This window comes from Scyliorhinus torazame, chromosome 18 (genome assembly GCF_047496885.1).
Source record: "Scyliorhinus torazame isolate Kashiwa2021f chromosome 18, sScyTor2.1, whole genome shotgun sequence".
Lineage (NCBI taxonomy): Eukaryota > Metazoa > Chordata > Chondrichthyes > Carcharhiniformes > Scyliorhinidae > Scyliorhinus > Scyliorhinus torazame.
The window spans coordinates 14,443,611-14,458,162 of NC_092724.1; the positions used below are offsets into that span (position 1 = coordinate 14,443,611).

Below are 14,552 nucleotides of genomic sequence, written 5' to 3' on the forward strand. Positions count from 1 at the left end.
TTCCAAAGGTGGAAGAGGGACTGGTGGTGGGATTGGGGGCCCCGATTGGGCTGGAGGAGCTGATCAAAGGGATAGGAAGCATGCAGGCGGGGAAGGCACCGGGGCCGGAAGGTTTCCTGGTCGAATTCTATAAAAAATATATGGACCTGTTGGGCCCGCTGTTAGTTAGGACCTTCAATGAGCCAAGGGGGGGGGGGGGGGGGGGGGGGGGGGGGGGGGGGGGGGGGGCTTTGCCCCTGATGATGTCCCGGGCACTGATCTCCTTGATCCTGAAGCAGGACAATGCAGTGTGGGTCTTACAGGCCAATTTTGTTGCTGAACATAGATGCCAAGGTGCTGGCGAAGGTCTTAGCCACGAGGATTGAGTGCCGCAGATCATCCACGAAGACCAGACGGGGTTTGTGAAAGGGAGGCAGTTGAACGCGAATGTGCGGAGGCTTTTGAACCTTATCATGATGCCAGCGAAGGAGGGGGAGGCAGAGATAGTGGTGGCGATGGACGCTGAGAAAGCCTTCGATAGGGTAGAGTGGGGGTACCTGTGGGAGGTGCTGAAGAGGTTTGGGTTTGGGAAGGGCGTTGTCAGGTGGGTTAGTCTGTTGTATGAGGTCCCGATGGAGAGTGTGGCCACAAACAGGAGGAGGTCCGAATACTTTCGGTTGCACCGAGGGACAAGACAGGGGTGTCCCTTATCCCCCCTGCTCTCGCACTGGTGATTGAACACCTGACTATGGCACTGTGGGAGTCAAGAAACTGGAGGGGGTTGGTGCGTGGTGGGGAGGACCACAGGTGGTCACTTTATGCAGACGACCTGCTGCTGTAGGTGGCGGACCCGGTGGGAGGAATGCCGGAGGTAATGAGGATTCTTAGGGAATTCGGGGACTTTTCGGGGTACAAGCTCAACATGGGGAAGAGTGAGCTGTTCGTAGTTCATCCAGGGGACCAGGAGAGGGGGATTGGTGAGCTCCCACTAAAAAAGGCGGAGAGGAGCTTCAGGTATCTGGGACTCCAGGTGGCCAGGAGCTTGGGGGCCCTGCATAGGCTTAATTTTACAAGGCTGGTGGAGCAAATGGAGGAGGAGTTTAAGAGGTGGGACACGTTGCCGCTGTCCTTGGCGGGTAGGGTGCAGTCAATCAAAATGACGGTGTTCCCAAGGATTTTGTTCCTGTTCCAGTGACTCCACGTGTTTATCCCGAAGGCTTTTTTCAGGCGGGTTAACAGGGGTATAATGGGGTTTGTGTGGGCGCGAGGGACTCCGAGGGTGAGAAGGGTGTTCCTGGAGCGGAGGAGAGATAGGGGGGGGGACTGGCGCTGCCCAACCTCTGTGGATACTACTGGGCCGCCAATGCGACGATGGTGCGCAAGTGGGTGATGGAGGGGGAGGGGGCTGCATGGAAGAGGCTGGAGACGGCGTCTTGTGTGGATACGAGTCTGGGGGCGCTGGCAACAGCGCCGCTGCCGCTCCCTCCAAGGAGGTATACCACGAGCCTGGTGGTGGTGGCTGCCCTCAAAATTTGGGGGCAGTGGAGGCGGCACGGGGGGGAAGTGGGGGTCTCGGCAGGGACCCCATAACGGGGAAACCACCGGTTCGCCCCAGGAAGAACAGGTGGAGGGTTTGCGGGGTGGCACAGGGCAGGGATACGAACGTTGGGGGACCTGTTTGTGGACAGGAAGTTCGCGAGCCTGGGTGAGCTGGAGGAGAAGTACGGGCTTCCCACGGGGAACACCTTCAGGACCTTATCTCGGGCACTTACCAGGTGATGCAGGAGGAGGAGGAGGCCTCGGTGGTGGAGGTAAAAGGTAAGTGGGAGGAGGAGTTGGGAGAGGAAATTGAGGAAGGGACATGGGCAGATGCCCTGGGGAGGGTGAACTCTTCCTCATCGTGCGCAAGGCTCAGCCTCATCCAGTTTAAGGTGCTGCACAGGGCACATATGACCGGGACAAGGATGAGTCGGTTTTTTGGGGGTGAGGACAGGTGTGTTAGGTGCTCAGGGAGCCCAGCAAATCACACCCATATGTTCTGGGCATGCCCAGCGCTGGAGGAATTTTGGAAGGGCGCAGTGAGGACGGTGTTGAGGGTGGTAGGATCCAGGGTCAAGCCGGGCTGGGGGCTCGCAATATTTGGGGTGGCAGAGGAGCCGGGAGTGCAGGAGGCAAAAGAGGCCGGAATTCTGGCCTGTGCTTCCCTGGTAGCCCAGCGAAGGATTCTTCTTCAGTGGAAGGATGCGAGGCCCCTAAGCGTGGAACCCTGGATCAACGATATGGCAGGGTTTATTAAGTTGGAGAGGGTGAAATTCGCCTTGAGGGGGTCGGTGCAAGGGTTCTTTAGGCAGTGGCAACCGTTCTTAGACTTCCTGGCAGAGCGGTAGGCATTGGTCAATGGCAGCAGCAACTCGGGCGGGGGGGGGGGGGTCATGTTATTATTTTTTGTTTTTGTTATTTACACCGGAGGGGGTGTATATACTTGTTGTATTAAGTCGGGGTGTTAATGTTAATTTATTATTTATGTACAGGGGGGAGGGGGGTATGGAGGGTTGTTTTTCCTGGACTGTGTTTTGTACTTAACCCTGTTGGGTTCTTTTTTCATTTTGTTATTGATATTTTATGAAAACCTTTAATAAAAATTATTTTTAAAGAAAAAAATAGAGGGGTCAATAACCAGGGGCATTGATTTAAAATAGTAGGCAGGAGATTTATAGGGATTCGAGGAATACTTTTTCTTCCAGCAGGTGGTGGGAATCTGGAAGGTTAATAGAGGCAGGAACCCTCAACATTCAAGAAGCATTTAGAAGAGCATTTGAAACACCAAAGCATACAAGGCTATGGACCAAATGCTGCAAAATGGGATTAGAATAGATAGATACTTGATGGCAGCGCAGGCATGATGGGTTAAAGGGCCTCTTTCTGTGCTGCATGACTCCTTCCCCAAAGGGGATAATTCACCAAAAGGTGGTTACTCCAAGAAAAGGATCCGCACACGTTACAGCATTTAAATTATTCAGCATTTTACACCCCATTGAATACACATCGACCAACTTCTGTGACGTTTTTCACAACAGGCTTACTACCAAGATTATTAATTCATAAAACAAATTAAAGCTTAAAATCTCATTCAATTACGAGAATAAATGAATCCTAAGTCGCCATAAACTGCTAGCTGCCAAAATGTAGTAGACCCATCCAACTGATTGACAGCAACTGCCACCTATCCAGGGTACTCCAAAGTCTGAATTTCAAAATTCACTCATCATTCTCTCTACAACACAACACACAATGATACAAACACAATAGCTCTCTGGTCCTCATCACTTGGCCAGCTTAGAGGGCCAAACAACATAGAGTAATCCTGTAGAAATGTAGAAAACTATAGTAACTGCCTTTCTAACTGACAAGACTCTCGGAATACTTAAACCTAAACTTCAGACAATACAGAGTTGTAAGAATTGCTGGGGGTTTGTTTGCAGTGCCTATGGAATCTGGAGAAAAGCCTCCATTAAAGTCAAAACCTCGCAAGGGGGACTTTGGTCTTCCAAAATCAAAATACTGTGGGTGCCAGAAATGCAAGATGGAAACAGAAGGCACAGTGGTTAGCATTTCTGCCTCACAGCAGCCAATGTTAATTCCAGCCTTGGGTAACTGTGTGGAGTTTGTACGTTCTTCGGGTGCTCCAGTTTCCTCCCACAGTCCAAACATGTGCAGGTTAGGTGGATTGGCCATGGTAAAAATTGTCCCTTAGCGCTCAAAGGTTAGTTGGGGCTGCAGGGGAGTGAGTCTGGGTAGGGTGCTCTTAATAATAATCTTTATTGTCACAAGTAGGCTTACATTAACACTGCAATTAAGTTACTGTGAAAATCCCCTAGTCGCCCCATTCCAGCACCTGTTCGGGTGCACAGAGGGAGAATTCAGAATGTCCAATTCACCTAACAGCACGTCTTTTGGGACTTGTGGGAAGAAACCGGAGCACCCGGAGGAAACCCACAGACACGAGAACGTGCAGACTCCTCACAGACAGTGACCCAAGCCAGGAATCGAACCTGGAACTCTGGCGCTGTGAAGCAACAGTGCTGCCCACGGTCCTGCCCGGAGGGTCGGTGCAGACTCGATGGGCCGAATGGCTTCTTTCTGCACTATCGGGATCCTATGATGAAACTGCTGGAAACACTCAGCAGGTCTCAAAGCGCCTGTGGTGAGACAGACAGCATCAACGTTTCGGGTTCTGTGATAGTTGTGATGAAGGCCTCAAGCGTTAACTTGGTTTCTCTCTCTCACTCCACAGGTACTTTAACATCCGCTGAGTCTTCCATCAGTTTCGAGCTTTTATTTCAAAACTTTTCGGGGCTTCATAAAGTTTTAACTGTGCGGGATAAGCAGTTCCATACGAGTAACGTCCACAATAAAGCAAAAGTCAATGGTTAACTGTAACATTTGACTCACAAAACACTCCTCCGACTGTAAGCCGCCATCTTTTGTTCAAAAACTGCCGCTTTCCTCTTACGTGAGGAAATACCGCCCTCCGCCGCACGCCATTGGTCAACCCCCCCCCCCCCCGGCCCTTCCCGCTTCTTATTGGATAATATCTCAGTCAATCATCAGGGAACCCCGCCTCCGGACCGCGGCGATCTGTGATTGGCCTATCCGCCCTGTCCCGCACGTTCCCATTTTCGATTGGACGGAGTGGACGTCAATCATTGGCAAATCACCGCGCCTGTGTATCTGCATCTTCCACAATTAATTCCAATCCATAAAAATGATAAAGCTCGCCTGGTTATCTCTAGTTGATATTCTAGACGCCTTTCCCATAAACAGAGGGCGGTTAGAAAAAAAAAGTGTTGACTACTCAAGGAGAGGCTGGCCGGGGTGGTGCATGATTGACAACAGGCCGAACCATCCAGAAGCCTGACCGCGCCTACGTATGCTAATATGGGTGGCCGTCGGCCAATCGGGAGCGAGCAGGGGGGCGGGCTAGCGTTTAGGCCCCCTGGGAGGCTTGTGCTCTGCCTGAAGGACCCCCCCCTCCCCTCCGCCCGGGCGATTAGTGTCAGTGAGAGCGTGAGTGTGGAGGAGGCGGTGCTGATTCAATGGCTAGAGGTTTTCTCCTCCGAAAGAAAAAATATATCGTTTGACCGATTTTTTAAAAAAAAATTCCTATATATTATATACACAAAGAGACTTGAGAAGAATCTTCCAGAATGTTCGAAGAAGCGAGTGAAGTGTTTGACAACATGTTCAAGGGCTCTTTCCCATTGACTTTCATAGTCTTCATCCCGGCAGTGTTGATCCTGGTCTCCCCCCTGCCCATAGAGGCGGCCCATGAGTTTACAGTGTATAGGATGCAACAGTATGACTTGCAGGGACAGGCCTATGGTGAGTATCTCCCCCCTCCTTCACGTCAAAAACCATCACCTGGGTCAATTCATTGGAAGGTTGCGCAACACCCACCGTTGAGACTGCATTTGTGTGTGTCCTAGAAACTTCCAAGGGTAGCTCAGGGCCCCTGGGGGGGGGGGGGGGGGGAGGGGACTGTCTGCCGCCACTCTCCCCGGTGTTTTGTTCCACTCTAGATACTTGAGCACCAGAATCTAAGTTGACACCCCCCAATGTAGAGGGCTCCAGAAGATTTGTGGGTTCAAATCCCACTCCAAGCGGTTTGAGCACGTAACGAGATCCTAGTTTGGTATTGAGGGGAGTGCTGCACTGTTGTCCCACCTTGAGTTGCCTTGTTTGTTTGGAATGTTAAACTGAAGCCTCTTTTCCCCCCCCCCCCCCCCTCAAATGGGCATACTATTTTGCGAAAGAGAAAATGCTGGAAAATCTCAGCAAGTCTGGCAGCATCTGTAGGGAGAGAAAATAGCTAACGTTTCGAGTCCGAGGACTCTTTGTCAAAGCCTTGAGGAAGTGTAGGTCAATCGTGCCCTGGCCATTGTTTATCTACCTGTCAACGTGACCAAAACAGGTTATCTGGCTTATTAGATTATTGCTTGTGGGGGCTTGATGTGCACAGGTTGGCTGTGGTGTTACAATAGCAAATACACTTCAAAAGTACTTTATTGGCTGTAACGTGTTTTGTGAGGATGTCTGAGGTTGTGAAATGTGCTATATAAATACAAGTTTGTCTTTCGCACTGGGGTATGATTCCAATACTGTCACCAAGTGATCATTTTTTTGAATGTTGACCAGTTTTGGGGAATGTTGGCAAGCTGTTTGGCTGCAGAGTGTCTCATGTCCGTGTACCACTCTGCTTTCTTCTAATGTCCACATGGGTACATTTGCCAGCAGGAATCACTGGCCAGTGAACAAGAAGTAGAAAACCTGTCTGATTCATTTTCTTTCCACCCACCTAACTTGATCGCACTGAAGCCACTTGTACTATTCATGCTTGTTAGGTGGTGATGTGAAGCCTTCTGTTCCCATTTGCACCGTATCAGTTCAATTCTAGGCTTCAGTTCAGTTGGTAACCTTGCCTCTTACTCATGAGATTATGAGTTCAAGCTCCATGGCAGGGTTTGAACACAAACTCAATGTTGAGGCAAATGCGACATGGTTGAAAATTGCATCATACAAATAGTGGCCTGTAAGAGATAGAGAGGGACAAGATCGTGGTGGATAAGAATTTTAAATTCGAACTTATAGAACATAGAACAATACAGCGCAGTACAGGCCCTTCGGCCCACGATGTTGCACCGAAACAAAAGCCATCTAACCTACACTATGCCATTATCATCCATATGTTTATCCAATAAACTTTTAAATGCCCTCAATGTTGGCGAGTTCACTACTGTAGCAGGTAGGGCATTCCACGGCCTCACTACTCTTTGCGTAAAGAACCTACCTCTGACCTCTGTCCTATATTACCCCTCAGTTTAAAGTTATGTCCCCTCGTGCCAGCCATATCCATCCGCGGGAGAAGGCTCTCACTGTCCACCCTATCCAACCCCCTGATCATTTTGTATGCCTCTATTAAGTCTCCTCTTAACCTTCTTCTCTCCAACGAAAACAACCTCAAGTCCGTCAGCCTTTCCTCATAAGATTTTCCCTCCATACCAGGCAACATCCTGGTAAATCTCCTCTGCACCCGCTCCAAAGCCTCCACGTCCTTCCTATAATGCGGTGACCAGAACTGTACGCAATACTCCAAATGCGGCCGGACCAGAGTTCTGTACAGCTGCAACATGACCTCCCGACTCCGGAACTCAATCCCTCTACCAATAAAGGCCAACACTCCATAGGCCTTCTTCACAACCCTATCAACCTGGGTGGCAACTTTCAGGGATCTATGTACATGGACACCTAGATCCCTCTGCTCAGCCACACTTTCAAGAACTTTACCATTAGCCAAATATTCCGCATTCCTGTTATTCCTTCCAAAGTGAATCACCTCACACTTCTCTACATTAAACTCCATTTGCCACCTCTCAGCCCAGCTCTGCAGCTTATCTATATCCCTCTGTAACCTGCTACATCCTTCCACACTATCGACAACACCACCGACTTTAGAACTTGCTGGACTGGGAGGCAATATACGTGAGTGAGCAGAAATGGATGAATGAAACTTGATGCGAGTAAGGATATGGATAGCAAAGTTTTGGTTGAGCTGAATGGAATAGTTGGTTCTGGAAGTTAGAATAGGATGAATGAGGATTTCAGCCTTAGATAGAAACAAAGGTCACCATTTACATAGTGCCTCCCATAACAACCAGTGGCCTTGAAACACTTTACAGTCAATGAAGTAGGTCTGAAGTATAGTCATTGTTGCGATATTGGAAACGTGACAATCAATCCACATGGCAAGGTTCCACAGGGGTAAATGTGATGATGATCAGATAATCTGTTTTTGCCATATCGATTCTGGGATAAATATTGACCAGAGCACCAGGGATTTAAAATTATTTTCCACGATCTTGTCCCTCTCTATCACTATTAACTTTCAGCCTTACAATCTCGGAGGTCTGTATTCCTCCAGTTTTGGTGTATCCCAGATTTCCTTCCGTTTCCATTAAAAGTCTTCAACTGTCCAGGCTTTAAGCTCTAAAGTTCCCTCTTTAAACCTTTCAGTTGCTCTCTCCTCCTTTAAGATTCTCCTTAGAGCCTAATACTTTTGACCAAACGTTTGGTTACGTGCCCAATATTTCATTATATGGCTAAGTATTAAATTTTGTCTCACAATCTTATGAAGAGCCGTGGGAGATTTACCATGTTGAAGACACTATATAAATGCAAGTTGTAGCTGCTGGATCTGAAAATCTGGTCCTAATTTGACCTATGTGTCAAGCTCTGTAACTTTGGGACGGGCCCATTTTGGATGGGCAGCACGGTAGCGTAGTGGTTAGCACAATTGCTTCACAACCCCAGGGTCCCAGGTTCGATTCCCGGCTTGGGTAATTGGCTGTGCAGAGTCTGCACGTTCTCCCCGTGTCTGCGTGGGTTTCCTCCGGGTGCACACCGGTTTCCTCCCGCAGTCCAAAGATGTGCAGGTTAGGTGGATTGGCCATGCTAAATTGACCTTAAGTGTCCAAAATTGCCCTGAGTTTTGGGTTATGGGGATAGGGTGGAGGTGTGGGGTTGAGTAGGGTGCTCTTTCCAAGTGCCGGTGCAGAATCGATGGGCCGAATGGCCTCCTTTTGTATTGTAAATTCTATGAAATTTCGATGAATCTATGGATAACTCCATTTCTTTGAAATAGTGCCATGGGATCTCGTGCGTCCACCTGATTGAGCAGACGATGTCTGCATTTAACAATACCTCCCGCAATACTGTGCTGGAAGGTCAGCCTTGATTTTTTTGCTCAAGTCCTAAAGTGGGATTTGAACCCAAAACATTCTGACTCCCAGGTGACAATGCTATTAAGTGAGCTTGACTGACATAGACAGAGATGAGCGATGTTACACTGGTGGAAGAAAGGAGTTTTGGTGATGGAGACAATGTGGGTTCAGATTCTTATCTCCATTAGGTTGGAATACATTTTTATAGCATTGGTGTTGGTCACATAAAAAATTTAAATGCTTCCTGGATGGCAGGACCGTAAGTATACTGTCCCTAATGCATATCAACGATGGTTAAATGAGTTCTAGTGAGTTTAATTTTAATGCTTAAAAGAAAATAAATATGGGGCGGAATTCTCCCAAGTCTCCGCCGGCAAGTTTGATGGCAGGCATTGGGGGGAGAATGTGGCAGGAAACCCAGAAACCGGTTTCATGCCAGCATAAATGTATGGTGGAATCTTCTGCGCCCAAATGGTGGGCTGGAAAATCCACCAGAGGCCAATGTGAACCTCACTCGCATCCCGCCCATGGGATGTGGGTAAAGACCCAAACCCCCACGCCAGATTCTCTACTAATCCAGGGGGAAAACGTGCCGGCATGAAACATGTTTGGAGCAACGTGGCATGCAGATATCAGGACTCATCTGAACAATGCCTGGGGCTGCCTCCGGAGTTCAGGATGGAGGAAGCCCTGAGACACCACAGCAGTGGGTCGGGGGTTCATCTGCAGGTGAACATTCCAGGTCAGGTGTCTTGGAGGAATGCCCATCTTCCAGGCTCAGAATGTTCCAGGAGATCTATCTTCATTTTCAGGAGGTCCACCAGCTTTCTTCAATAATGGGCAATGATGTTGGGTGTGTTTTCAATATGGCACCTGGACTTGACTGGGACTCTGTGCGATCCAGGGCAGCCCCCACCACTGCGTATGGCGTGAAATGCCCAGGTGCATAATTAATTAAGTTTGCGCTGGATGATTTTGCATTGCGATGAATGTTAGAAATTGTTACATTATATTTTATATTGTTGCAGTAATGTTATTATTAAACATCTGGTTTAAGATATATACCGGCAGTATGTCTCCTAAAGCTGTGATTAAAGGGTCGTAAAAGTGAAGTAATCATTAGTTTTAATCATTTACCTGTTTACAGATAGATGGCTAATGGAATGTTGTTTTGATTTTGGAGGATGGGTGTAGAATTATGAGGGGTGGTGCTTAGTCCTGGATAAATAGGTCATGGGACACCTTAAGTGGGAAGAGACCGAAAAATGCCTTATGGAACAATTAATGGGTGGAGCCAGGTCTGTCTGTAGTTTTTGCAGTTTGCTGTAGGATTTTGGTCTGATAAGACAGGTCTGCAGCTGGCTCCTGGAAGGTTCTCTCTAAGGTCTTTGCTCAGAGAAAAGCAAGTAAACTTGATTATTAACTTTATATGTGATTTTCAAACTATATTAATTTGTTTAATTGGAATATGTATATAGTTGAATGTGCAGGGGGTTATTAATGTTTTTTCCTTTTATTTAAGAACTGTTTGAACTGTTAATTGTAAAGCTGTCACTTCGTTGCAAATGTGATTGATTCTGTGGTTAAATTAATGTTTGTTTTAACATAAAAGATACCTATTGGTCAGTCACTCCTGGGGCAAGGTATTCTTTCCTCACGGTTTTTCAAATTGCAAAATTGTTGGCTTTCCTGTCTGGGATCTGAACAGCATGTTTTCCCACCGGCCACCCCAGCTGGAAACATTCCACATTTCTGCCTCCATCACAGCACTTAGCCTCAAAATGGGAGAATCCAACCCATGGTGTGAGTTTAGCTCTGGATTGTTTTCACTTGTGTGTATTCAAGTGAAATTTACACTGCGGAAATCTGAGTGGAACTTGATGTCGGCAGAGAGGCTGCATTTTTGGATCGAACTGGATTGTGCCCACAGAGGTGATTCCAGCCCATGATGCAAACCAAGGGTTCACCTGTTTGTTTCGCTGGTTCGGCAGTAAGAGATTTGATAAAGAACAGAGCGATTTCTCAATATCTCAGATAACGCCACCAGAGAGAAAATCATCTTGTTGCTTGTTATTGGGACAATATTGGCGCAAAGTGGCATCTGCTTTTGCTTACATAATATTCACTGCAGTTCAACGGTAATCTATACAGTACAGCACTGAGACATATTTTAATCTGATAGGACAGGCAATTAAATGTTGTTCTGCCAAACATTATGATAACTAGAGAGTATTTGGACTTGTGTGACATAAAGGTGAGGTTTTAGTTGCCTAATGGAGTGAGCCATTTAAGGTCTTGAACTTAGTGTCACACCGAATGTGCACTAGTTCGTGGGTGTTTTATTGTTTCTTTAACATATCAACACCAAGAGGCGGCATGTGGCGCAGTGGTTAGCACTGGGACTGCAGTGCTGAGGACCCGGGTTCGAATCCTGGCCCGAGGTCACTGTCCATGTGGAGTTTGCACATTCTCTCTGTGTTTGCATGGGTTTCACCCCCACAACCCAAAGACGTGCAGGTTAGGTGGATTGGCCACACTAAATTGCCCCGTAATTGGAAAAAAATAATAATTGGGTACTCTAAAATTGTAGAAAAAAAATATATCAACACCAGTATTCCCAATAGACTTAGTGTTAACATGGGTGACCACCACGATTAAGATTCTTCACCCTTTACCAAGTTCATAACTGAACTGCACAATAAAGGGATCTTTGTTTGAATTTAGAGGTTTACTTTGTTGCCGCTGACAAACTAATTTGAGAATCTTAATACCTTAAAGAATAAATGTCTCCCTGTCAGAAGCCACAGAAATATGTGAGTATAAGGAGTCTTGGTTCTGAAAAAATAAAATCAGCCCATTGGTTTAAAATTTTCAGAATTTCTACATACGCAAAACTTTTTTTTTATTGCTGGACAGCCAAAAACTTGAGCTGTAGTACTGTGCATTGTCCATAAGCTGGTCCCAATTGTGGTTTTCCATTCCTGATTGAAGGAACCCTGGATCAAATTCCAGTCTAAACCAATCATTTATATGGAGAATTATGCAATGTGACCTCCACAAAGGTTATGTCATATTTTCTGCAGCCCATCGAGGGTGTACAATATTTGGTCTGCTGAGTACAGTGGTAGAACATTCCATTCGTGAAAGTGAGTTTAAATCACAACTGTGTAATATGAGGATGGGGTAGAAGGACAGCACTTCTTTTTCCAGCAATGTTGAAATGAATGTCATGTCACTGTAGAGTGTAGCCTGTAATAGTATTCACTTGATGCACATGTACAATTGGAGTGCCCACGGTAATATTGGTTCTTGTTAAGAGATCCTCAAGTAGCATATACTTTGTTTCTATAACTAGTATGGTGATGACACCTTCCTACAGAGAGAGAGCCTCTGATAAACAGTCCGGGGGCTAGAAAACCCGCTGAGTTTATTATAAATGATGCTGGCGTGGCAGCAAACACCAAGCTAGAGTTTGGGATTCCTGACTGAGCGTGTGTAAATCCCTGACTTAGACAGTTTTATCTGTCTCTGGCGTCTCCAGGTTTTCATGTGATCTGTGTGCAAGAGGAAGGAGGCAGCAGCAGCTCAAACACTTGACAAAGAAATGATTTTGATAGGCATTTCCAGGGAAAGGTATGGGTTGATTTTCCTTTCTTACCTAATAAGGGCATGGGACTGAGAGGGGTGCAGAGTAAATTGTTGACATATAATGTTATCTAGTCCTTTTTAAAATGGTATGGTGTTTTCTCAATTAAATTTGGCATTTTATGTAAAACAGTGCACAATTACAAAAAAACATTTATTTCCAATTACTCACGAAATTATTAACAAGATATTTGTTCAGTTCGTAGCTCAGAATGGAAAGTCAAATGTGTTCTAAAAGTCACAAGATGTGTAGAACTGTGGTATTTGATGTAATTGTAAGAAAGTAGCATAATTTGGGAGAGAAGGTATTTGCAACCCAACTCTATTTAACCTGTCTCCCCTGTAGATTTTTCATTCAAAGCCTGCCTACCTGTTGGACGTTGACTTGAGTCGGGATTCAGACTGTTTAATTTTGTGTTGGACCATAATAACATTGTCTTCAGGCGAGGTGGGGAGGCTGTAAAGAGGAGGTGATATTGTTGAATCCCAAATTTCTTTCCTCTGTCAGTCTGACCTCAATAAAAGTCGAGATGGATTTGCAAGTAAAAAGAAGTTATTTTATTCAGCTTGCAAGCTACCTAGTCCACAGTGATACAGATAACATGTTGCTGTCTGCAGCCCCGGGAACTAAGTGTAGGTCCCAGACAAAGAGATCAGTACTCATACATTCAAATGGCATCAAGTTTCACATACTCGACACCCATAGGTCATCCTATGTCCCTCCTGACTTGTTTGATCTATTCTGATTGGCTCACTTCCAATCCCTTTCTCTGGCCCCTATCAATGCAGCATCACTCTCATAGACACACCTCTTCCTGCTCTTTCCATGCGGTCTAAAATCCTTTGTCTCTACCTGCCAGAATCAAAGTGGCTTATTTCTACATTACATTAACTAATATCTCTAAAGTAACTATTTTATATCACATTCGTCAATATTGCATTATTGCTCAAGGAGTCAGTTACTGCAGTGAGGAGAGATGATATCTTAGGCTCCTCAATTGAGGTCATATGGATGGAACTTAAAAACTAAAAGGGGACAATCGCATTGCTGGGAGTGTATTATAGTCCCCCAAACAGTCAGGGAGAGATAGACGAGCAAATATGTAGACAAATCTCGAAAACAATAGGGTAATAATAGGGAATTTCAAGATCCCCAAAATTAATTGGGATAGGCAGAATGTGAAAGACTTAGAAGGGGTGGAATTTTTAATGCGTATCCAGGAGAGGTATTTGAGCCAGCAGGTAGAAGGTCCTACAAGAGAGGGGGTGGTACTTGAATAATTTTAGGAAATGAAGCAAGGCGTGTGGTAGAAGTGTCAGATCGGGAACATTTCGGCAAGAGTGATCATTACTCTGTAAGATTTACTGTAGCAATGGAAAAGGACAAAGGTGGCCAGAAATAACAGTTCTGAATTGGGCGAAGGATGATTTCAATAGGATAAGACAGAATCTAGCCAAAGTGGACTGGGAGCAGTGGACTGGTTGTAGGAATCTCCCCATCAGAGCAGTGGGAGTCATTCAAAATGTCTGAGAGGTGCATGGAAAGTGCAGGGTGTAAAAGAAATTAGAAGAGCGAAGAGGGGGCATGAAAAAACACTGGCGGGCAAAATAAAGGAATATCCCAATGTGTTTTATATGTATGTTAAGAGCAAGATAGTAACCAGAGAAAGAGCAGGTTCCATTCGGGACCTAAGTAGCAACCTCTGTGTGCAGCAGAAAAACGTGAATTAGGTATAAATGAGTATTTTCCATCTGTGTTCACTATGGAGAAGGAAGATGTAGGTACAGAAAGCAGGGAGAGGTCTGTGATATAATTAAACCGATTAGCATTGAGAGAGAACAATTGAACAGATTAGTATTGAGAGAGAAGAGGTTTAACCAAATTAAAAGTAGATAAATTCCTGGGCCCAGGTAAGATGTATCCTTGACTGCTGTGTGAGGCAAGAGAAGAGATTGTCAGGGCTCAGACATTAAATTTTCAAATCCTCTATGGCCACAAGTGTGGTGCTAGAGGACTGAAGGGCAGCTAATGTGGTATCATTATTCAAGAAGGGAACTAGGGGAAAAAACAGATAATTATAGGCCAATGATTCGAACATCAGTGGTTGGGAAATTATTGGAAAAATTCTGAGGAACAGAATTAATCTCCAC

At 46.0% G+C, this 14,552-nt stretch overlaps 2 protein-coding genes across 6 annotated transcripts in view; one reads left to right on the top strand and one right to left on the bottom strand.

Annotated features, from left to right (window-relative positions):
- haus8 (HAUS augmin like complex subunit 8) overlaps positions 1-14,552 on the bottom strand; it is a 108,959-nt gene that overhangs the window by 76,538 nt on the left and 17,869 nt on the right. The window contains exon 1 of one of the 5 annotated variants that reach the window (XM_072482193.1): positions 4,432-4,561. The exons of the other annotated variants lie outside the window; for them this stretch is intronic. Coding sequence (XP_072338294.1) covers positions 4,432-4,460 — 29 coding nt within the window. The 5' untranslated portion in view covers positions 4,461-4,561. Of the gene's footprint in view, positions 1-4,431; positions 4,562-14,552 lie in introns of those variants that run through there. 5 annotated transcript variants of the gene reach the window in all.
- The window catches only part of ncln (nicalin), a 69,825-nt gene continuing 60,281 nt past the window's right edge, over positions 5,009-14,552 (top strand). Inside the window, exon 1 of the mRNA XM_072482189.1 lies at positions 5,009-5,361. Within this exon, the coding sequence (XP_072338290.1) occupies positions 5,187-5,361 (175 nt within the window). The 5' untranslated portion in view covers positions 5,009-5,186. The remainder of the gene's footprint in view (positions 5,362-14,552) is intronic.